Consider the following 22594-nt stretch of genomic DNA (forward strand, 5'->3'; position numbering starts at 1 on the left):
CGTGCACATGCCCTTATATGTGTGTGTGTGTGTGTGTGTGTGTGCGTGCGTGCGTGCGTGCGTGCGTGCGTGCGAGTGGGTGGGTGCGTGCGTGCGTGCGCATGCGTGGGGGTGCGTGTGTGTCCAGGCTAGCAGATGCTGTGTCAGTCTTAAGCACTGCTGTGTGTGTGTGTGTGTGTGTGTGTGTGTGTGTGTGTGTGTGTGTGTGTGTGTGTGTGTGTGTGTGTGTGTGTGTGTGTGTGTGTGTGTGTGTGTGTGTGTTGCAGTTGACCTTGAGGATTAAATTCCATGGCTTTTTAGTTTAAAAATATTCTCAGTTTTGAATCTACAATAAGATGAGAGATGAGACTATATTATTTATCAATAACCTTTCATTTACACTAATATTGTCATTAAAAACACTGTATCTTTGTATCCTTAGGTTGGAGGTGCTTTTAATAATGCTGACGCAAAAGCAGAGCTGGAGATCATTGCTACCGATCCATCAAAGCATGTGTTTCGAGTGACCAACTTTGAAGCTCTAGATGGAATCAAGGATGCTTTGAAGAAAAGCATCCTTTCAATTGAAGGTATGGTTCCACAGTCCACATAAAATCTGTCTTAGCAGGAAAATCAACACTTTTTAGTGTGGTTTAGTACTTTCTTCCATATGTCAAATCGACCAGGCTTCATCGGGAATCGTGAGCTTGCATTTTGCTAAGAGATATGTTATATAGTTACAGTTATATTAATGTATTAGTGAATACATTTCTACATTGACTTGAATAGGAAAATGCTCAAATTAAACTTTTCCCAATTATGGAGATGACTAACATCATACTGTAGATGTCATAGACCACATGGACGCCAAATGGGCATTCCAAGATATGGGCTTAATATTGATGACATCAGGGATCTCCATATATGGGCATTAAAGGGACATGGACTGACACAGAGATCTCCATTATGTCCATTAATTTATTATTGAATACATTTTCCCCATTGACATAAAAGGGGAAATTTCAAATTGTAAGACGGAATTCATTGGCAAATGTGACTCACGTCACAGCAACCACAATTGCAATTTCCCAGAATCGCATTTTGTTCTAGTTTATATATTATATATTATTCATAATTGAGAATATACATTTATTTTTCCTTTACAGGTGGTTCACTGAAACTGGAAATGGCTCAAGAGGGATTCAGTGCTGCTTATGTACCTGGGGTAATCAGAAACACACAAAGTGATATAATCAGGAAACTATGCAAAAAAAATGGCCATGTGTTTTTGTTGATGCCGTCAACAAAACATCTTATGCCATTGAGTTAAAACCCATATCTGATAAACGGCAACACAGTAAACGTGTCTACACATCTACAGTATGACATGCAAGCGTGTATGCTCACCAGAGACAGAGAGAGAGATGCACACGCTCGAGACAAATGAACACCTACAGTATAGTATGACACACGCAAGAGTGCACACACACACAAGACAGATGCTGCACACACACACACACACACACACACACACACACACACACACACACACACACACACACACACACACACACACACACACACACACACACACACACACACACACACCACTTTCTAGTCCGGCCCTTTCTACAGATCCATATAATATGTAACTTGATTGTGAAGACGGAACGGCACAACCTGTTATCTTATGGAGGAAACCCTAACAATGAAAATAAATTGGATGTAAAGTATATACCACAAAATATAGTAAAATATTATCCATAAAAACGTCAGTTTACTGTATCTATACTAGGGAGGATTCCTGATGGCAGCTGTCGGAGCCTTCCAGTGGAGGGGGAGCTACCAGGAAATCTCAGCAGAAGGCCAGAGGGAGGATTTCAAGGAGCTTACAGATATGGATCCTGATAGTTATTTTGGTGAGTACAAAAGTACAAAATTATTATATGCACCACCTACTGCATACAGTATGCCCCCTATACGCATAATCAAATATTTCATAAAAGGGATTTCACTTTCAAAAACCTTTTGGACATTTTATTGTCTAATCTGGCTTTTGGAACACCCCAGACAGTCCTCCTAATATGTGAGCTGTCTGTGTTTTTCTTTTTCTTTTTTTTTATTGTATTTAATTTTTTTCATTTTGCCAAAATAATTATTAAAAATAAATTAAAAAGCTCATGTCTTAGGAGGACAGTATGAGTCACCAGAACCAAGAACAGGTGTTTTTGATTAATCTATCAAAGAATTTAGTTTGAAGTTACAATGGGTTTGTATAGGAAGGGGGAGTGTCTGATACAATTAATATCAAATATCTAAATACTGAATCAAGCAACTTGAAAACTGTCTGGGGTGTTCCCTAAAGCCTGATTAGCCGATTAAATGACCAAAAGTTTTTTTTTAAGTGAAATATCCCTTTAAGATTTAATCTGTGTTGTTTTCTCCTAGGTTACTCCATGGCAATTGCCATAGGAAAAAGTGGCAACCTGACCATTGTTGGAGCTCCAAGATATAAACACAAAGGGATGGCAATGGTGTTCTCCTCCAGCAATCCCCCACAAAAGATTGACCCATCGACAGATCCACAAGTTTGTGCAAAGAATATGATATAGTAGTAAATACGAAATATTTTTTAATACATTTCATTACTTTGAATGGTGATTTCTGGTGTGCTCAGTTTCAGATTGGAGCATATTTTGGGGCAGAGGTTTGTACCATGGATGTGGATCAAGATCAAAGTAGTGACATAATCCTCATATCTGCTCCTACATTCACTGAGAGAGATCGAGAGGGCAGGGTCTACATCTGTAGCCTTACTGACGGGGTCAGTGTTTTTACTTTCTGACATCATCATACGTCAGTTTGACCTCAGGTATGAGAATACAAATTACAATTCTCATTCCTATTTTGATTTTTGTTTTTCCCCAGGGAGTTGAATGTCTATTCGATGGTCAATCAGTGCTGAAAGGTGTTGCAGGAGAAAGAGGAAGGTTTGGTTCCTCTCTTGCTCCACTGCCTGACCTCAACAGAGATGGATTCAATGATTTGGCTGTGGGAGCTCCACTAGAGAATGATGGTCAAGGAAGCATCTATATTTTCCATGGTGATGGAAGAAGAACAATCAATCCCATTCACTCACAGGTGTGTCTAATACAGCACTACTAGCCATGGATTCATGCAACATTGCATGCAAAGTTGACTATCTCTTAATACTTTGTATTTCCCTTTGTGCTTATTTAGAGAATTCCAGGCTCTGATGTTCAGCCTGGACTGCGTTTCTTTGGTCTTTCCATTAGCCAGTCCTCTTTTGACCTCAGTGGAGACGGGCTGCCTGACTTAGCAGTGGGTTCGAAGGGTGCTGTCCTTCTACTCAGGTAAATAATAATGGTGTAATTCTATCCCTGTAGGTAATTCTTCTTTTTTGCAAGACCCTTTTAAGCTCTATTTCTTGATCCCATTTCCAACAAATCTGATAACTGAAAGCAAAATTGTACCATTGACTGACATACGGTACAACTTTTTGCATTGCTGGTGCCAAATGCTTTGTGCATTGGGCACCAGCATGGAGGTGCACTCTTTAGAGGCCCCACAACATGCAATTGAAAATACATTTGAGGTTGATTTAATGTAGTGTTCAAAAATGTGAAGCCAGTTACAGGCAAAACTGTATGTAATATCAAAACCCTGTTGACAAGATCAATTACCTATTTTGGTGTTTAGAGTTGGGGGGTGGGAGGTAAGGTCTCATATACTGGGACAGCACATTATAAGATAGAAAGATATAGGATTTGTTTTTAATTTTGTCATGCTGTATTCCTGTTAGATATTTACACCATGGAACTGTAAATTAAATAAGTTAATGATGAAGCATTGTCCTTTCCCTTTCTATATATATCACTCTAATTTCCAGATCTAAGCCAATAGTAATGGTGGAAGCACAGGTGACATTCAGCCCGGAACAGATCCCAACCAACCACTCAGACTGCAATTTTCCCTTGAACAACACGGCTAAAGTCTGCTTCACTATGACTCGCCGCTCTGCTGTGGAGACAGGTTTAATTAACTTTTTATACTTAGTATACTCACCATGATAAGAGCCATTAGACTTTTACATTATTTTATGTAAAGAGTAACTTTTTTAATGAAAGTCTAAACTGTTCCAGCTCAGGCACAGATTAATTACACGTTGACATTGGATTCAACTCGCAAGATCCCAAACAACCGTGCTTACACCAAGACACCAAAACAACGAGAGCTGTTCAACTCTTTCACCCTTGACATGGCAAAGCCACACTGCTTTTCACATGAATTCAACATTGAGGTAGGTTGGCAATCTAAATATAATCATACATTAGAGAAATCACATTAAATTAATTTATGACGTTTAGACTCAATCTTTTCATGAAAATACTCTGTCATTGCAGGCTTGTCCAGAGGATGCTCTGAATGAACTTTCCAATGAACTTGGATTCACCTTTGAAGGCGTTTCATCTTCCAACAACCTCAGTTCAAGCCTTGCCCAGCAAGCTCAGAAAATCACCTATCATCGTGTAAGTTAACTTTAAACGAAGAATGTCTATTGTTGCATGGGTACAAATATTTCTGAAAAATATTTTTATTTAGAAATGGTGAATAGACAGACTACCCTGGCCTTCAGAGCTTGACATTTTGGCTTTATTCAATATAGAACATGCAGGAAACAGGGAGAGAGTTGGGGTGGGGGGTGACATGAAGCAAATCTGCTGCCAGGCTTGAGTAATCGAAACGCACCTTAACCATTTGGACATCGGCCAAGTGGTTCACACAGCTTGTTAGACCATCATCTCATTGTTACTGTATGTGATTAACACGGTTGACTTCCTCCCTTGTACCACAGTTGCGGTTTCAAATCAACTGTGGCACTGATGACCTATGTACTGACAACCTCAAAGTTGATTTCAACTTTACCAGGTGAGACATAATGTACGGATGTCCTCTACTGTAAGTGTTGTTATATTGTTGATGAACCAGCGCTGATTCCCAACATAAAAAATGTTAGAATATAAGGTAAAGCTTCTCTGTTCACGCCAGAGGGCGCTCCCCCATAGCGAATCAACAAGTGAAGCTTATATAAAACATGATTTGTATGAGTGACAGTTTACTGTATGAGTACAGGAATACGATATGCAGTTGAATACATTATTGTGTGTACAACAGACAAATAGTAATTCTTTTTAATAGATTGCTGCTTGGTAGCAAATACTAGCAATTAATTCAGTGTTTGTTTATGCAAATGACATTTTAGTTGACTTCTAGGCATTTATGGGATTGCTTGCTTGTCAAATCAAGTCAACTGTATTTATGAAGCACTTTTATAAAAGTGCTGTACAACCCAGGAGGTACCTAAAATAGGCCTATTGTACAAGAACCACAGACACATCAGCCTTATCACAAGTATAATAATACAAGATAATAGTCCTATTTTGAGTTTCATATGAAACCAAAGAGAAAGGCAATAGATATTTTGCTTCAACCTACCCAGCAAGCACGGTCAGGACCTGGACCAATCAGCGACGTCTCGATTGGGGCCAGATCACAGCCCAAATGGGGATGATCTTGACGTCATTACCAGGACATCATATGGACTTTTTTGTTTGACAGGATTTATGTTGGTTGAAATCAGGTGATATTCAAGGCCAGATAAATATCAAAACTAGTTAGATAAGTCCCAGAATATAACCGTATATGCTCATATTTCAACTAACATTACAAACAATAACAATAATCCTGTCAAACAAAAAAGTCCATATGACGACCTGGTAATGACATCAAGCTCATCCCCATATGGGGTTCTGGCCCCAATCAAGAAGTCACTGATTGATGCTCCAGGTCCTGACGTGCTTCCTGCAGTACTCTCAAGATAACAGTGTAATTTAACTTTATTTCTTCTCTGCTTTTGCATCAGCTCTAGGAAGGTTAAAGTGGGCATAGATGAACTGTTGAACGTAATGGTTTCAGTTGAGAACAGAGAGGAGAACTCGTACAACAGTCGTGTCACTCTCACATATCCTCCTGGACTCTCATACAGGAAGTTCACCATGCAGCAGGTAAGGCAGTGTTGCCACGGTAACGTCAATGCAACCTAACTGACCTCAAGTTCAGCCTTAATAAGTTGTTCTCATTGGTCAAAGATAATGTGTGATTAACATGATGTTTTCTTTGTCTTTAAGGGAAGAGTGCAATGTAACTCTATAGACAGTGAGGATGGTTTATCACGGGGGAAGAGTGACTGCACCATTGAGCCTATTTTCAAAAGCAATGCCATGGTTCAAATTTTACATTTCTAACCCATATTCTGCTCACACACCTCTGCAAGGAAGAAAAATCTAAAAACTAAACAAAAAAACTTTATGTTCTACAGTTTTGGTGAGATGAATACTTTGTTTCAAAGCACTTTTTCCAATTTCCTCATTCCATTCTAGGCTGTTTTCACTGTCTCCTATGGGATTGATACCAACAGTAAACTTGACAGAAAGATGCTGATCACTGCAAATGCTACAAGGTACTGTTGACTGGTGTAAAACCTTGCACTGTGTGATTGTGTGCTTTATATTATCACATTACTAGCAATAATTTCTCTTCTGTAACAGTGGAAATGCTGAGCATTCCCAAGAAAGTGAACTTTATCAACAGAAGGAGATTGATGTGAAGTACAGCGTTTTTCTATCCATTTCCAATCCAAGGTTTGCATTGTTTCTTGTCATTCACTGTCAGTCAGTCACTGTATTTAATGTAAACATTTCTTTTGACTGGTTAGCAGATCAAACCATGTCAAAGTTTTACGTATATTGAATAAAACTATTCTTAATATTTCCATTCAGTTCCCTTTACACCAATTTTACTTTTGGAAAGAATGATCTGCAGACACCACTTCAGCAATCAATTACGGTAAAACATGTTATTATGCAAATCTTTTAGCAATATAATTCAGCATTTGTGACATCAAGGAATATGTCAGAGGAATACCTCCTCTTTCTATCATCTTCTCTCAGGTTGAAAATACTGTGAGAGCCTTTAATGTTACTGTGGTCATCAAGGTGCCGGTGAAGCTTGGTGATAAAGACATCTGGGTGAATCCTGGTAATATAAAGGTAACTCACATGGATGGACACTTCATTGCATGTTGGAGCGCAAGCACACCATCCTGCAAACTGCTCTTTGTATTTCTCTTGACAAATTCAGTTAGCCTATACGGATGTACCACCAATTATATTTTTTCCAACGTTCAGATTCTAGGCTGTGACAGACACAACGATGAGGAACCTACTCTCTCAGATTTTGTAGATAACATCAAGCAAGATCTTATAGTGGTAAATATGTCTTGCCATCCACAAATTGCACAAAATCATTTTGTCCAACATGACTTTGTCTTTTGTTTTAATCTCTCTTTTAATTGCCCATAGGACTGCTCTGTAGCCAGGTGTGCAGTGTTCAGATGCAACGTGTTCATGGTGAAAAATCAGAAGGACGTTTACCACATCTCTGCCAACCTGAGCTCAGGATGGATTGAGCAGGTAAATATCAATGTCTAAAATCTGTGGTGTTTATTCAATACGTAACAATGATCTCAGTGCACTGTACAGGTAAAGTAAAGGATTAGAAGTGTTAAAACTACCTCAAGAAGTACTACTTTCTTTTTAATGTCAAGGCATACATTGCAGCGATCACTCAATCCTGTAGATAATCCTGTACACAATAACATTCAAAGGATCAGATCCTTCTTCAGCCCAGCTCCTTATCCAGTTATCAGTCATAAAAACTTGACTACAGTGTCGCTCCTTACTGGCCTCCCGGTTTGTGCACTTAAGCCCCTCCAAATGATCCAGAATACCGCAGCATGCTCGTCTCCCCCCTTCTCCGCTCCCTCCATTGGCTTACAGTTTGCCCACACAGAGTGCACTACAAAGCACCCAAAGGTTTGGCACCCCTATAAATCCATAGCCTGATCAAACCCTACAGCCCCTTGTTCACTCAGATCAACTAAAACAGGAAAGCTGTCAGAACCTTCCCTAAAACATCCGGGACAGCGCTCCATATGTCTCAGACTCTTCTCCCTTCTGGCTCCCAAACTGTGGAACGAACTCCCCCACGAACTCTACTAGCATTATTACAAGCAACAAATCAATTAAAGACTACAATAGTTGTCATAAGAATATTTCTGCAATTCTACAATGATTGTAAATAGAGATTTATTAACCTTTACATTCATTGACTGTCTCTTAATTATCTATAACAAAGACCGCAGCTCATCTCTTCCCTCTTTGTTTCCGACCCACAGATTGGTCTCCAGTCTGCCAAATTCAGTTTGATCAGCACAGCCACTCTGGAGTATGACAGAGACCAATACATCTTCATTTCAGCAGAGTCTAATAACAATCCCCCTGTTCGAAAGGTAACATTGCATCTATAAGTTAATTTCACTCTTGGCATTCAGAAGACTTCGAATGTGAGTTTAATTTAATTGTTCTTGTGACCACTCCTCAGATTGTGGCCACAGTAGAGGTGTACACTGAGACAGACCTCACCAATGCGATCATTGGTGGAACTGTGGGAGGACTTGTTCTTTTGGCTTTGATCACTGCTGGCCTATATAAGGTAATAGGTAGTATACTGTGTATAATGTACATTCACTTCAAGGTATTATGTCATTGGCTGTATCCTACTATTACTACAACTATCCTACTATTAAACGTACAAAACTGTAAGTCTGATCTTGCACAAGGAAATTGACCGACCAATGACCATTGGCATTATGCAAGGAGCAATCTGGCTAGCCATCGTCAAAGAAAAGGGAACGCCCACTCGGTCTGTCCCACTTCCTTCTGAAGCGTAGCTTATCAGAGGCTGTCTCGAGAGATTATGCAAGGAGTGATGAAGCCATTTCTTCACCTTCCCAAATTTAACCTGTTAATCAGAATATTAGCCACAACAGTACAAACTACATAAAGCCTAGCATCGCTGTAAGAGCCCATTACGGTGCATATTAATCAAGGTGCAACACAGACATTTACGGCACCTAGTTGTTGTTTTTTTGCCACTATATTATTTTAGAGCATTAAAGGAATAGTTCACCGCTTACATTCCTAAGCCAATAATTTGATTATAATAAATTTGCCCCCCATACCATTGATTCCGGATGGAGACACAAATGCAAACAAAAAAATATTATTGAACTTAAGTCTCCATGGGGTGAGTAATCGATAGGGGTGAACTATTCCTTTAAAGCTGCAGCGCATGCCTATTTATACCAGTTTTTCTCCTCATGTGTATTTGGTGTATCCTACTCTCAGGCTGGGTTTTTCAAGAGTCAGTACAAACAGATGATTGCTGATCACGAGAAGGTCCAGTAGATTGTGGAGCTCAACCACCAGAAGAACAATAGTGATCAGGGACTCATCAATGTACAGGATGGACTGTAGGCAATATTGTAATGCATTGGCTCATACATTCTGTTTATTGGTTTAGTTCACCCTTGCTCATTTTGTTACATTGCAAGTTGTATATTCACATTGTAGGATGACAATTCCACTTTAGTGCACCTGAAAATATCACTTTTGATCAGTACATATCATTATAAAACAATGCGTCGTCTGTACATTTCTTAATACTCTGCTGGCTTGGGCATTTTTCTGCACTGTGGATCTTGTTTTATGCTAAAAGGGATAATATCCGCTCCGGCGGTTGTTGTTGACAAACAACTACCGACTATATGATTAAACACTTAAGATGTAGTCGAGGTGTTTAATCTTAATCATCCTGTTGTCAACAACATATAGATGTTTGTTATAGATGAAGTAATGTAATGTATAGCAGAGCCTAAACGCCTTGATCACATATAAACACTTGCATTTTTAAATAAAATATTCAAGCTATTATTGGTCTCAACCAATTTGTGAGTTTTCTGACTGAACTGTGGGCGGGTTTTGTTTTAGATTAATGTCTAATGAATCAATATGCCTGAAACATATTAGAATGCTCCTTACTGTATATTCATTATGTTTTATGTGTAAAGAGAAAACAAATGTATGGAACAGTGAAACATGTTCATTTTCTTTTCAATTAACCCGAGTTATGAATTCTAAACACACTAGAATTTCGCGGCCCTTCGGGCCGCTCAAATCTAGAGTTCGGGCCGCTGCGCGGCCCTCACAGCCACGCTGCGGCGGTGTTGTGTGTAACATGGTCAAGTCTGTAAAGAATATATATTATTTGCTGTAGGATATTATTTGCTGTAGGCAAGTTTTTTTGAGGATGTAATGGGTAACATGAAATAAGAGTATAATAGAGTATTGTGTAAAAATAGGCAAAGTTACAGGAGCTGAAGGTAGCACACACACACACACACACACACACACACACACACACACACACACACACACACACACACACAGTTATTACAGCCCTTTGTTTTGTATTAAATATAGAATATAATATTCAGCTTTCACACATTTTACTACTTTTACTCCCCAAACGGGGGTCTGGAGGTCCTCCCACCAAAAACCTTTTGTAGATCTGTGTTCTGATGAATGTTTCTTTTTTTTTTATTTGATTATGCTTGCTTGACTCACATTGGAAAAGGGTGGGTACAATATCAGCAATTAAAATGCAAAAGGTAGGTGTACAGAATTTGATTTGATAAATGAAGACCCATCTGTGCTAATATTCACTACTTACTGCCAGTGAATTTATCTGTGAGATTCCATGCACTGCCCACACCCCTGTAATGTCCTGTGTTCTGGTGATTTTTTGGAGTCTGATACAAACACTGGGTGTACAGGACTGTTGGCTAGCCTGTACACAAAGCAGGGGCAAAGAGGCTAAAGGCCCATTCCCACTGGGGCAGATAACATTATAAAAATCTCTTTCTCCAGATATTTTTCCATTCAAAGTGGATGGTAGTTACAGATTAAAAAAATATATATTTGCCACAGATAAAAGTATCTGTGGCAAATATCTGTGGTACACATTGTTTTTATCTGTATCTACCATCCACTTTGAATGGAAAAATATCTGGAGAAAGAGATTTTTTTGTAATGTTATCTGGCCCAGTGGGAATGGGCCTTTAGAGCTGTATTATTCACTTTTGTTCCCTTTAAGTGTATTTTGGCATTGGTAATACTTTTGTGCTTTTACTCAAGTAACACACTCAAACACACACATTTTACTTGTAACAGAGTACTTTTACCTAAGTAGACACATTTCAGTACTTTTCCACTCGCAGCATTAACGGACGCTGCCGTTGTTGTTATACAGCGATTCGTGACCTATAGAAAACGGTGTCTGCGATGTTTTAAATAATGTTTCTGTCGTTTCTACACAGATGTTGTTTGTTTTCGGTAATTTCTTCTACACACGTTGTTGTTCATAGCGTAAGAGGATAGGATCGAGTGCAGTAGGCCATGGGAGGGAGAGTACTTTTACCAGGGAGAGTACTTTTACCTATTAAGTAAAAACATTGTGCCGTTTTGGTTTTAGAGAGCAGATAGTGGGACAGTGGGGACATGCACACAGAGACTACTTTTGTGCTTTTACTCAAGTAACACACTCAAACACACACATTTTACTTGTAACAGAGTACTTTTACCTAAGTAGACACATTTCAGTACTTTTCCACTCGCAGCATGAACGGACGCTGCCGTTGGTGTTATACAGCGAATCGTGACCTATAGAAAACGGTGTCTGCGATGTTTAAAATAATGTTTTTGTCGTTTCTACACAGATGTTGTTTGTTTTAGGTAATTTCTTCGACACACGTTGTTGTTCATAGCGTAAGAGGATAGGATCGAGTACAGTAGGCCATGGGAGGGTTTACCTAAGTAAAAACTTTACTTGTAACAGAGTACTTTTACCTAAGTAGACACATTTCAGTACTTTTCCACTCGCAGCATGAACGGACGCTGCCGTTGGTGTTATACAGCGAATCGTGACCTATAGAAAACGGTGTCTGCGATGTTTAAAATAATGTTTTTGTCGTTTCTACACAGATGTTGTTTGTTTTAGGTAATTTCTTCTACACACGTTGTTGTTCATAGCGTAAGAGGATAGGATCGAGTACAGTAGGCCATGGGAGGGTTTACCTAAGTGAAAACATTGTGCCGTTGTAGTTAGAGAGCAGATAGTGGGACAGTGGGGCCATGCACACTGAGACAGCAGCAGCGCGTGTACTTTTTTACAGAAAGAAATTGGCAGTAGGGGCCTACCTTTTTGTGCTGTAGTTGGGCTCATGGTCGTCATTGTCACTGGTGAAGAAAAAGAGTGTTGATGATGCTCTTCTTGTAGCCGCGACTGTACTGTAACTTTCCGTTTGTGCGGTGGAAGTGTAGAGCGATGTGTTCACACCCCCGGCCCTCCCCCTAATAGCCCAAGGAAGATCCCCTGCAGTACACAGCTCACGGTTGTGCTCCCGGCTCTACAATTGACTTAAGTGAGGGACTTTGCGAGAGAAAAACAACTGCTTAACAATGTCAAACTGTCATAAATCTAACAGCTGAAAACGTCCTATTTGGATCTTCTCTAAAAAAAAAATTTTTTTTTTTTTGCAAAGGATTAGCCTATAACTTATTGTCCTTCAGAACAGTATGGTTACAGGGGCTTCTCTCTTATTTGAATGATGCCTAAGCAGAACAGTATGGTTACAGGGGCTTCTCCCTTATTTGAATGATGCCTAAGCTTGAATTTGTTTAATGTCTATTGCTTGCTGGAAAATTAAGTGTTACTGTACTGATCCCATAGCCTTGCACTGATCCCATAGCCTGGGAGTGCGGAAGGTTTATTCTATTGGCTGGCCCCATGCTGCCACCATGGCGAATCAGCGGACGGCATAGACTTAGGGGCGGTCTTCCTTACGTCCTAGACGACTACCTATGAATTGAAGTCGATGTAAAAGGGGCGTGGAAGTGGGATGCGGCTTTTGAAGGAATGTATATATAAGATTGTCCAGGGGCAGTGCCACAATGTGGGCCCAGAGAGAGAAGCTCCTGAGTTTAAAGTAATTCAAGGGGCTACTGTTGGTTTACTTGTAAATGTACATGTATACTGTAACTTGTCACAACTCAGTAAGGCAGAAACAACACAAAATACACACAACGTAGATTCACATCAGCCTTCAATTCCAGAGTCAGAAACAGTCCCTGAGTGAAAATGGAGGCCATGAGGGATAGGCCTACTACATCGACATATGTTTTGACACAAAGTCAGTCAATCAATACTGTTTGAATCACATTAGTACACCGCACCGAGCTGGTGCTTGTCTTAAGCACCAGCTCAGCAAAGAAAGAAAGAAAACTAAAAACAATGAACAAATCAATGAATAATGGCCGTGAGGGATGGCCTTTACCACCAAGCCAGTCATGAACTGGCATGCATATCCACTCGACTACTGCAATCTCCAAGGTTCTCAAGAAACTACAGTAGGCTACAGTATGTACGAAACTATGCCGGCCCCTGCTCACCCGAACCAGATCCAGGGACCACATCAAACCAGACCTCCGTGACCTCCACTCCCAGTCAAGTACAGAATAAATGTCAAAGATACTACTGATCACCATCTACAAGGCCCTCAAGAACCAGGCTCCTCACTACCACAGATGCTTTTATGAACCAAATACCAACCACCTCGTTGCCACACCTTTTTTTCAATACCACAGATGCTATTTTGCAACAAAAATGCAAAATTGGCCGCTGTGTGAGTATGGTCTATATAGTTTAACAGCTTGAATCACATTATACACACAGCATACAACACAAGCAGTATAGCAGCAGCAGCAAAAAATAAAGTAAAAATGTTCCTACCTTGAGCCGTCTTCTACTTGACTTCATCAGTTGTGTACTGTAAGTGATGGCCATGGTCAAACTTTGGAACCCACGGATGAGATAGAACCTAAACTACTAATGAGCACTGGCGGCGTCTCCTGCCATCCGCTGGTACTTTCCTCTCCTGCTGATGGGAGATCCCAGTGTCAATGGCAGTGGCTGACCAGCCTCATTCTCCTAGCTGTGATCTTCTCACTCATCCTTGGAAGCCCATGCAGATATCATGTTCATTCTGGCTGAAGTAGTACTGCACATACAGTAGCATGCTGGTGTAGCACAGTGACTAGGGTCTTCAGGGTCCAGCATTCACAGCTTTACAGTATATAAGAGAACAGACTGTACTGAGAAAGAGCTTATGGGATCTCTAACAGGATTGAAAAGAAGCGTTGCTTGATATGGTGAGTGGGTTCCATATTCACAGCCCTCCAAAGCAAGGTTGTCCACCTGCAACAGCCCTGATGTCAAACTCCTCACTTGGCTTACTGTCTCCATCTGGGGTCATCATCACCAGGGCGCTTGTACAGTATACTGTACATCGCTCCTATGGTCCAGAATAAGTTGGGAAGGAGAGAGAGACAAAGAAAGAAAGAAAGAAAGAAAGAAATTTAAGTGGCCGTGTATAATGTACCATTTTAATTTCAACAAATAGAATATATTAAACATGTTTATCTTCCCGTGTCCATGGCAAAAATACAATTATGACAACATTGTCCTGCACAAGTCAGCATGGCAATGACCCCTACAAGCCTATACTGTACAGTATACAGATTTAAAAACAACTGATATAGCCTATACATCCACAGCAGGCTACATTTATGTGCTTTAGGCTTTATTATGCCTGCATGTTGCATAAGAATTTCAATAAAATACAGCGCATACAGGGACATACACTTAACAGCTCACAAAAGTGTTTCATCTGACTAGTTTAAGTTTTACCTACAAGTAAAAGTAAAATGTTACCAGCAGGCCTAATACACAATTCATGCTAAGCAGCTTAGCTAACTGTAGGTAGCCTAATTAACTCACTGCATTTTGTCATAACAATGATTTACATCTCTTTCACATTTCTGTCAAGATGTAACTTCAAAGTCTTCACTCCCTGCCTGGCAACAATTACCACTCTACTGAATTTTCACGAGGTTGGGGTTGTTTATTTCATTCTACTTACTTCCAAATATCGTATGTCCAAGCTTGTGACATGTCAATGTTTCTGTCTGTCTCCTGAGTCCTGCAGCTGTGGGTAGAGACAGGCGCGAAAACCTAGTGTCTGTTCACCTGTAGGGGAGTGGAGTGGAGCCCAAAGTATAAATGGTTATGCATTATGAGCTTGCAGATCGGCTATTTTCAAAAGAGTTTCCTGGTTACAATGTTGCCATGTCTGCTTATAATAAGCGACGTTCTCTCTAGGTCGTCCTCAGACGAGCCTTCCATCGTCGCTTCCAGTCATCCCGGTTCTCCATACATCTGGCCAGCTCGTTGGTGCTTTGTGCTCCTACGTCTTTCTTGAGTACATCCACGTATGTTATTGTGGGACGTCCTCGTGACCGGTGCCCATGTGTTGGTTCCCACAGCACCAGTTTGCTGGCAGGAAGCTCCTGGACGTTGGGCTTTTTTTATTGTAGTTTATTTGCTTCCTAATGTTTTTTAAACATTTGTTTGTGGTCATTGACCCCAGATAAATATGTAGACCTATTTTTCTCCCACTTGAGAGACGCCCACTTGAAAATATTTTGTGCCAGGGACCCCCATTATGTTAAATAAATTACCCTACTGGCCGCTTTAAGCCACATGCACACCAAGAAAAGCTAAACAACAATAATTGAACTTTTGAATTGAATAGAATTAAGGGGGAGGCAGTGCAATAAGAATTTAACAGATTAAAATCTATTAGGTTGTGGTTTACATTCTGGTCAATAAATAAAAAAATATATATTTTCAAAATTTGAAAAATATGGACTTAATGGTTCTTCGTCTCAAATCCTCAATTAATCATCTTTAATTTTAATGTTATCTCTATTTCACCTGGCTGCAGCCTACTAGGGAGGAAGTGACCAGATATTGAATGAAGCAGCAGAAATGGGCAATGACGCTGCCCTTGAGAAGCCCCAAGATTAAGGTGAATACCTGCAGTGGAAATGAAAAATGTACTATAAATATCCATGTCACGTTATAAACTGAGTAAAGCAAAACAATTTCCTGTTTGTATCCTACATTTAGCATTTATTTGTATTCTCTGGTGAGTGACCTACTAATAGGTATCATACAGTACAAACTATAAGTACAATACTTTTATGAAACTGTACTTGAGCAAAATCCCACAGCCCACTTCAATTAAGGAACTAACTCTTTTTCTGTCGTGCCCTGGAAACTGAAATTACGTCAGCTATAACCACCGTTGACTAAAATTAGTCCATTGTAGGCCTCTCAAAATGCATGCGAAGCGAGCTACATATCCTGTTGATACCAACATTCAGCGTAAACAACCTTGTGGTCTATCAAAGACAGGCCTACCACCACCAATGCAGAATGTTTTGCAGGTTAGAGGCATGCACTGTAGCCTCGGCTACAGAGTGTACGGGAGTGCTCAGCGCAGTTGTCCGGACCCATGGCCTTTCTCAAGTTTGATATGGCAGGCTGATTTCTCACTTGGTTGATTGTGAGGACCAGGGGTCAAGGGCCCACTGCTGCAAAGGAGGAATCGTCCCCCACTCCCCCTTCATTTCCGTTAGGCTATCGGGATCGGCAGGTCATGACCTAACGAAGATGTAGTCTTGACATCGAAACATTGTCATTCTAGTACCCTAAATGAAAAGGGCTTTAATTTGGCCGAGCTGCTCTAATGCCTTCGTTCTTTTTGTTATATTTGTGCTGCTCCTGTGACGCTCCAGACCTGCCTGAACCTTGCTTGAGGCACGGTGGAACTCACTTTCTTCCCTACTCTCTAGTGCATACATGGGCAACAGGCGGCCCGGGGGCCACATGCGGCCCCCACCTTCACTTAATGTGGCCCGCAGGTTAATACCAGAATACTGATATATTATTGATTTCAGCTGTTACAATTCCAAACATGACCTGCTTTAATTCCATCAGACTATATTAGTAGCTTAATGACTAGCATAGTAGTATTAAAATGTATTTTTTTTATGTCCAGTGTATTTGTATTTAGGTTCATAAAGTTAACATGAGTATATAACTAAATGCGTTTGAAATTAAATCAATATGTTAGATTTCAGGATTCCAATTAAAAAATAACAAAATAATTCAGGATTCCAATTCAAAAAAATAGCCGATCTACAAGCTTAAAACGCATCGCTTGTAGATCTGCTATTTTTTGCTTCTTTTGTATAAATAGAATGACAAAGTAGGACGCAGCAATATGCAATGTGGCCCTCTGGATTGAAGGTGGAAATATAGTGGCCCTCGCCATCATCAAAGTTGCCCACCCCTGCTCTAGTGCGTGGGTGCACACACTTCTGTTTGTGCATAGACATATGAATACACACACACATATGGGGGAGCTGGCTTTTTTAGAGCAGGGGCTAATTCATTTTGGCAACAAACAATAATGAATAGTACTAATATGACAAACGACATTCTCTCACTGAGTATAGATAACGGAACAGACCAGATCATTGGACGTTTTCAGCTCCAAATCTGAGTACTGTATGTGATCGAATAGGGTTTTTGTGAGGCTGAAGATGCTTTCCAGCATAAAAAGTACAGTTTTATAGTATGGTTTACATAGAAGTCAACCAATTGTCTTTCACATATTCATATATATTTAATTTATTTGTTCCTTAAATATGTTTCATCACAATTGGGTTTGTGGGGTGGAGAGTGGGGTGCAGTGGCGGCCCCCCCGGAGCCGCCACTGCACATAACAGTACACACACTTTCGTTCACACACATTTAATCGAGAGCATGTATGTACACACACTCACGCGCACACCACAAGACACAGGGGGAGCATGAAGTTCACACTAATTGGTGTAAATTCATGGGGGACATTCTCTCTGCTTCTTTCTCAAGCTCTGGCTTTGTCAGAACTCAGGAGTGAGAGGGAGGCTAAAGCATATATTTAAACTAATTTAATTGTATAGTAGCTACTGAAAAACATAGTCACAATTGTATACTTTGTACTTACGGTATTGTTGCCTCTTGTGAGTGACATACTGTACCTACTGTAAGTACCAGTAAGACTTCCTAATCGGGAGATAAGCGACCGTCAGGTCACATGTATAAACCAGGGGCTGTGGAGCAGTAGATTGTAGATCGGCTACTTTTGACTATTTTCCGAGATTTTTTTCCCGGTAGCTTGGGGGTCCACGGGGGTCTGCCGGGGGCCGGCCCCGTCTCTCCCGGTGGCTGAAGGTCCGTCAGTAGGTGGCGCTCTACGCACGGCTGTCTCCGCGCGGACGAGGCTCTCCCGGTCGCTCCTAGCCTGAGTTACAGCATTTTATGTGCGCTACAGTGGCGGGGGTCCTCCACTAGGGGGCGCGGCCACTTTTGCATCAGTTCTGGAGCACCAGGAGTCGGTGGTCCCCGGGAATTCCCTGTGAGCAGCCCCGTTGGGGTGGTCATTGGGTCATTTTTGCACTTTTTGGCGGCGCGCTAGGGGTCCCTGGAGCTCCGGGGGTCCTGGAGGTTGTGGTTTGGCAGGCAAGGAGTGTGTGTGCAAAGTTTGGCATGGATACGGGCAACGGTGGCAGAGATATGAGTTGGGCAAAAGTGTGACGTGACGTGACGTGACGTGACGTGACGTGACGTGACATGACGTGACGTCACGTGACAGACAGACAGACTGACTGACGGACGGACGGACGGACGGACTGACAGCTGGTGGAGGTTTTGATAGTAACTGCGACCTGACGGTCGCAATAACACTTCTATGAGTATTGTGCTTGCACAGCCCACTTCATGTTAGTTAGTTTAAAATGTGTAAAACTTCAAATGGGGTATTTTCCTATACTGCCATGGAAACAGAAACTAAAGCTGTCAGCCACGTATAACCACACCGGACTAAAATTAGCTCATTCTATAGGTCTCTAAAAATGCACCCGAGCTACAGTACATATATGTACAATATCTTGGCTGTAACACAGTAAACCGTCTTGGTGGTGGTCTGTCAAAGAAAGTGATATGACCGACCACAACCTACCTATAATAGAATATATGCTTGCCTTTAATGTCTTGAGTACAAGTTGAGTATATGTGTGTGTGTGTGTGTATGTATATATATATATATATATATATATATATATATATATATATATATATATATATATATATATATATATATAACAGTTTATAAAATTGACTTGGAATTTGTTTAGCAGAGCAAAGATTACAGTGCAACACATTTCTGTACTATTCTGTATATCATTACATATACTCATAAACAATGTACGTTTTCTACACTTGCTGTAGGTGTGCAAGAGTGAAACTTGATCGGTCACATCTCTTTCTTATTTCCTGAGTTCAGATGAATTGAAAGTCTGCTTTGATGTGGTAAGCCTGCGTGCACCCAGGGTACGGTGGGTTTTTACTGTTGAACTGATGTTCTGGTACATGTGAAGAGGAACTGTCTTTGGGCTTCCATCTAGAATTTGTATCTCCTTCTCTTTTTTCTCTCCCCTCTTATGCCTTATTGTACTCCGGCAGGCACAGTTAACTTCATATTTCAGCCATTTTGCTGATATTCTTAGTACCCAGGTCACCTTACACACATAAGTGCAAAATAGAACACACTTTCAGTTCACAGTAGCCTACCCCAACATTACAAGTAGGCCTGCAGCCTGTTTTCCACCAAAAAGTTGAACTCTCCAACAGTGTAGAGAAAATGTATATGAGGTTCTCATCTACAGTCAAATACACTGTGTAACTAAATAATTTAACCTTAATTCCTATATCACTAGCTTTATAAGCAACTAACATTAAGTGTGGAATAGTGCACAGCCCATGTTTGTGATTTAATGTCTGATGAGGAGGAGTAAGAATAGTGAAAGAGGTCATCTGTAAAATAATTGTGAATCTAATGGTTAACATGGAGTTTGAAGTTCAATTCCCTCCTGCACAATTATCCTGTGGGCTATTTTACAGTATTGTATACGTATTACAATGTATTTTTATTTTGAGTTAAATAAAATCAAAGGGCTATACTGGGCTGGCGAAGCCTGACAGGAAGTGCGTCTTTCATGTCCCAGTCAGTCACATGATGCATTTTCCACTTAAGCCTTACCTTGATCATCAGACTAAACCTTTCATTTGAGGTAGCTTTCTGTCAAAACAATGACTGGAAAACTGTTAGTTCTGCTTCTTCTTACGACAGTGTGTAAGTACACATCCTATTTTACTTTACTGTAATACCCATATTTCGATAATATTTATAACTTTGTTACACATACCGTACATCATATACTTGGATGTTTAGGTATATTATCAAATTATGAAAAAACGTTTTGACACGAGAAAAGATTTGCAGATATTATTTTGTTGATTTTTTTGGTCTGGTTTTACCTGGTTACTATTATTATTATTATTATTATTACCGGTCATTCTATTTTTTCTCCCCTTTTCTCCCATTGTCCACTGTTCTTCAGCCATGATCCAGGTTTCCCAGCAGATCCCTTTGAGATTTGTCCAAATCAATGAAACCATCACTTTACGGTGCCCACTAAATAGAACTGCGTCTACAACATTGCATTACTGGTACAAGCAAAGTCTGGGACATGCACTCCAAGTAGTTTCTTCTTCAACCTATGAACAAACTGAACTACAGTCACTGTTTAAAAACTCACGTTTCATCGTGAATGCAAGCACTGCTGACTACAATCTAACCATCAAGAATATCAACAAAGATGATGAAGCAACATACTTCTGTGGAGTAGGAACAATATATAGTATGGAATATAAAGAAGGCACATATTTGGTTGTAAATGGTACAGTATGTTACATTCAGTCTCTATGATCTTTTTCTGTACAGTAGCTGGCATGAATTGTTCTGCAGACTATATGATTATGATTGCATACATTTATCTTGTCGGCCAAAGACACAGTTTCGCTCTAAAATCTAAATTCTATTCTATTCTATTCTATTCACAGACTATGCCCATGAGAGGTCCATCACCCAGAATTTGGTACCGGTGTCAGGGCCAGTCCCAATCGGAGAGTCAGTGACCCTTCAGTGCTGGGTTCTCTCTGGGAGTAAAGCAGACAGTGCTCAGTGTAATGGAGAACACAATGTGTTCTGGTTCCGAAATGAGTCCCATCCTGGCATAGTTTCAGTTCCCTGGAACAGGAGTAGAGGATGTGAAACCGAGGCTGGTTCAGATCCACAGAGATGTGTCTACAGTCTCCAAAAGGACAGTGTCCTCTCCTCTGATGCTGGGATGTACTACTGTGCTGTGGCTGCATGTGGGGAGATACTCTTTGGCAAAGGAGCTAAGCTGGAGATAAGTAGGATAGGTATTTGTTTTCAACACCTTTTACAGTTTTGTTTTATAGAAACCATCGCCTTCTGACCTTTTGGCTCTACAGTACACCTGCGCATTAATTTATTGTACCGTATATCAGGATTTTCATTTCTCAATTTGCACATTTTATTGAATAAAAACATAATATCAAAAGTTTGTGAAACAATTCTATTTTATTATACATCATGACTAATGTTTTATTATTTTAGGCAAAATGTAAAAGACATGATAAAACACTAACATTACAGCACTCTTTAAAGTCCTCAACTGTGAAGATCTTTTAAATTGAAATTTTAAATGTTGTAATTCCAGGTGTAGTTTGATCAGAAGTGACAATTAGTGTAAATGAAAACACAGGGCTAGTGGTTGTCAAGTGTAAACGTTAGAATAGCTAAGTGTACTGTAGTCAATTATGACTTTGTGACAGCATTTAAATGGATTGGATGCCGTTTTGAATTGATTTTGGCTAAGTTTCTTCAGAAAGTATAGACCAAAAGAGGTGCCTGTGACATTAACTATTGGTTATTTCTGGTAATTAAATTGACTTAATAATTGCATTGTTTAATAGGAATCTACTATATACTATTAAATATATTCAGATTGTGTCATTGTTATATAACTATATGTTTATAGTCAGTAATTAACAGTTTGATTTTTTCATCTATGATTCCAGGTCAGAAGTTGTATCCACTTGTCATTGTGCTGGTTGTTCTGGTGTTACTTTTGGCGTGCTGTGTGATCGTGATTGTCGTTCTTATTTACACCAGAAATCAAAAGAGTGCTTGTGAACATTGTCAAGGTATAATAAATCCTCTCTTTATCTTTACAAATCATACAGTAAAATCATGCAGGTTCTTTCTCAACAGACTTTGCACCTGGACACAGTTTTGCATTGACCATGACAGAAAGCATCATATGAAATGGTTACACACGCACGCACTCACGCACACACACAGACACACTGCCATGATAAGGTTTTACTTTTCTACATGGTGTGATTCTATGCTTTTACTTGTAGGAACCCTGAACCCTTTGTATCATCTTAGACATGGCCAGTCAGCTGTCCATCAGTCAAGCTTTGAACTGGTAAGTATTTCAAGTAACCAAATCCATGCATACAGACTAGTAAATAGAATACTGTTTAGCATATAATTGATCTCTGGTATCATAAATCTTTTTTTCCAGAATGGTGATGATGCTGTTGAACAAGAGGTGAACTATGCAGCATTGGATTTCCCTGCGAGGAAAGCTAAAGGAAAGAAAAAGATGAAGAAGAGAGAGTTGAACTCGGA

The 22594-nt window shown here is 40.1% G+C and overlaps 1 protein-coding gene across 1 annotated transcript in view; it reads left to right on the forward strand.

Moving 5' to 3' along the window:
* Positions 1 to 9368, forward strand: part of LOC308303097 (integrin alpha-X-like) — a gene marked incomplete at both ends in the record, with an annotated part of 53327 nt that extends 43959 nt beyond the window's left edge. The window contains 20 exons of the mRNA XM_080747417.1: positions 422 to 569; positions 1146 to 1204; positions 1775 to 1898; positions 2428 to 2567; positions 2663 to 2803; positions 2908 to 3120; positions 3220 to 3353; positions 3890 to 4032; positions 4143 to 4300; positions 4404 to 4529; positions 4856 to 4929; positions 5924 to 6065; positions 6189 to 6284; positions 6441 to 6520; positions 6840 to 6906; positions 7011 to 7109; positions 7422 to 7532; positions 8297 to 8410; positions 8503 to 8613; positions 9309 to 9368. Coding sequence (XP_080603543.1) covers positions 422 to 569; positions 1146 to 1204; positions 1775 to 1898; positions 2428 to 2567; positions 2663 to 2803; positions 2908 to 3120; positions 3220 to 3353; positions 3890 to 4032; positions 4143 to 4300; positions 4404 to 4529; positions 4856 to 4929; positions 5924 to 6065; positions 6189 to 6284; positions 6441 to 6520; positions 6840 to 6906; positions 7011 to 7109; positions 7422 to 7532; positions 8297 to 8410; positions 8503 to 8613; positions 9309 to 9368 — 2340 coding nt within the window. The remainder of the gene's footprint in view (positions 1 to 421; positions 570 to 1145; positions 1205 to 1774; positions 1899 to 2427; positions 2568 to 2662; positions 2804 to 2907; positions 3121 to 3219; positions 3354 to 3889; positions 4033 to 4142; positions 4301 to 4403; positions 4530 to 4855; positions 4930 to 5923; positions 6066 to 6188; positions 6285 to 6440; positions 6521 to 6839; positions 6907 to 7010; positions 7110 to 7421; positions 7533 to 8296; positions 8411 to 8502; positions 8614 to 9308) is intronic.
* Positions 9369 to 22594: the final 13226 nt, after the last annotated feature.

This window comes from Nannobrachium achirus (genome assembly GCF_963921795.1).
Source record: "Nannobrachium achirus genome assembly, chromosome: 18".
Lineage (NCBI taxonomy): Eukaryota > Metazoa > Chordata > Actinopteri > Myctophiformes > Myctophidae > Nannobrachium > Nannobrachium achirus.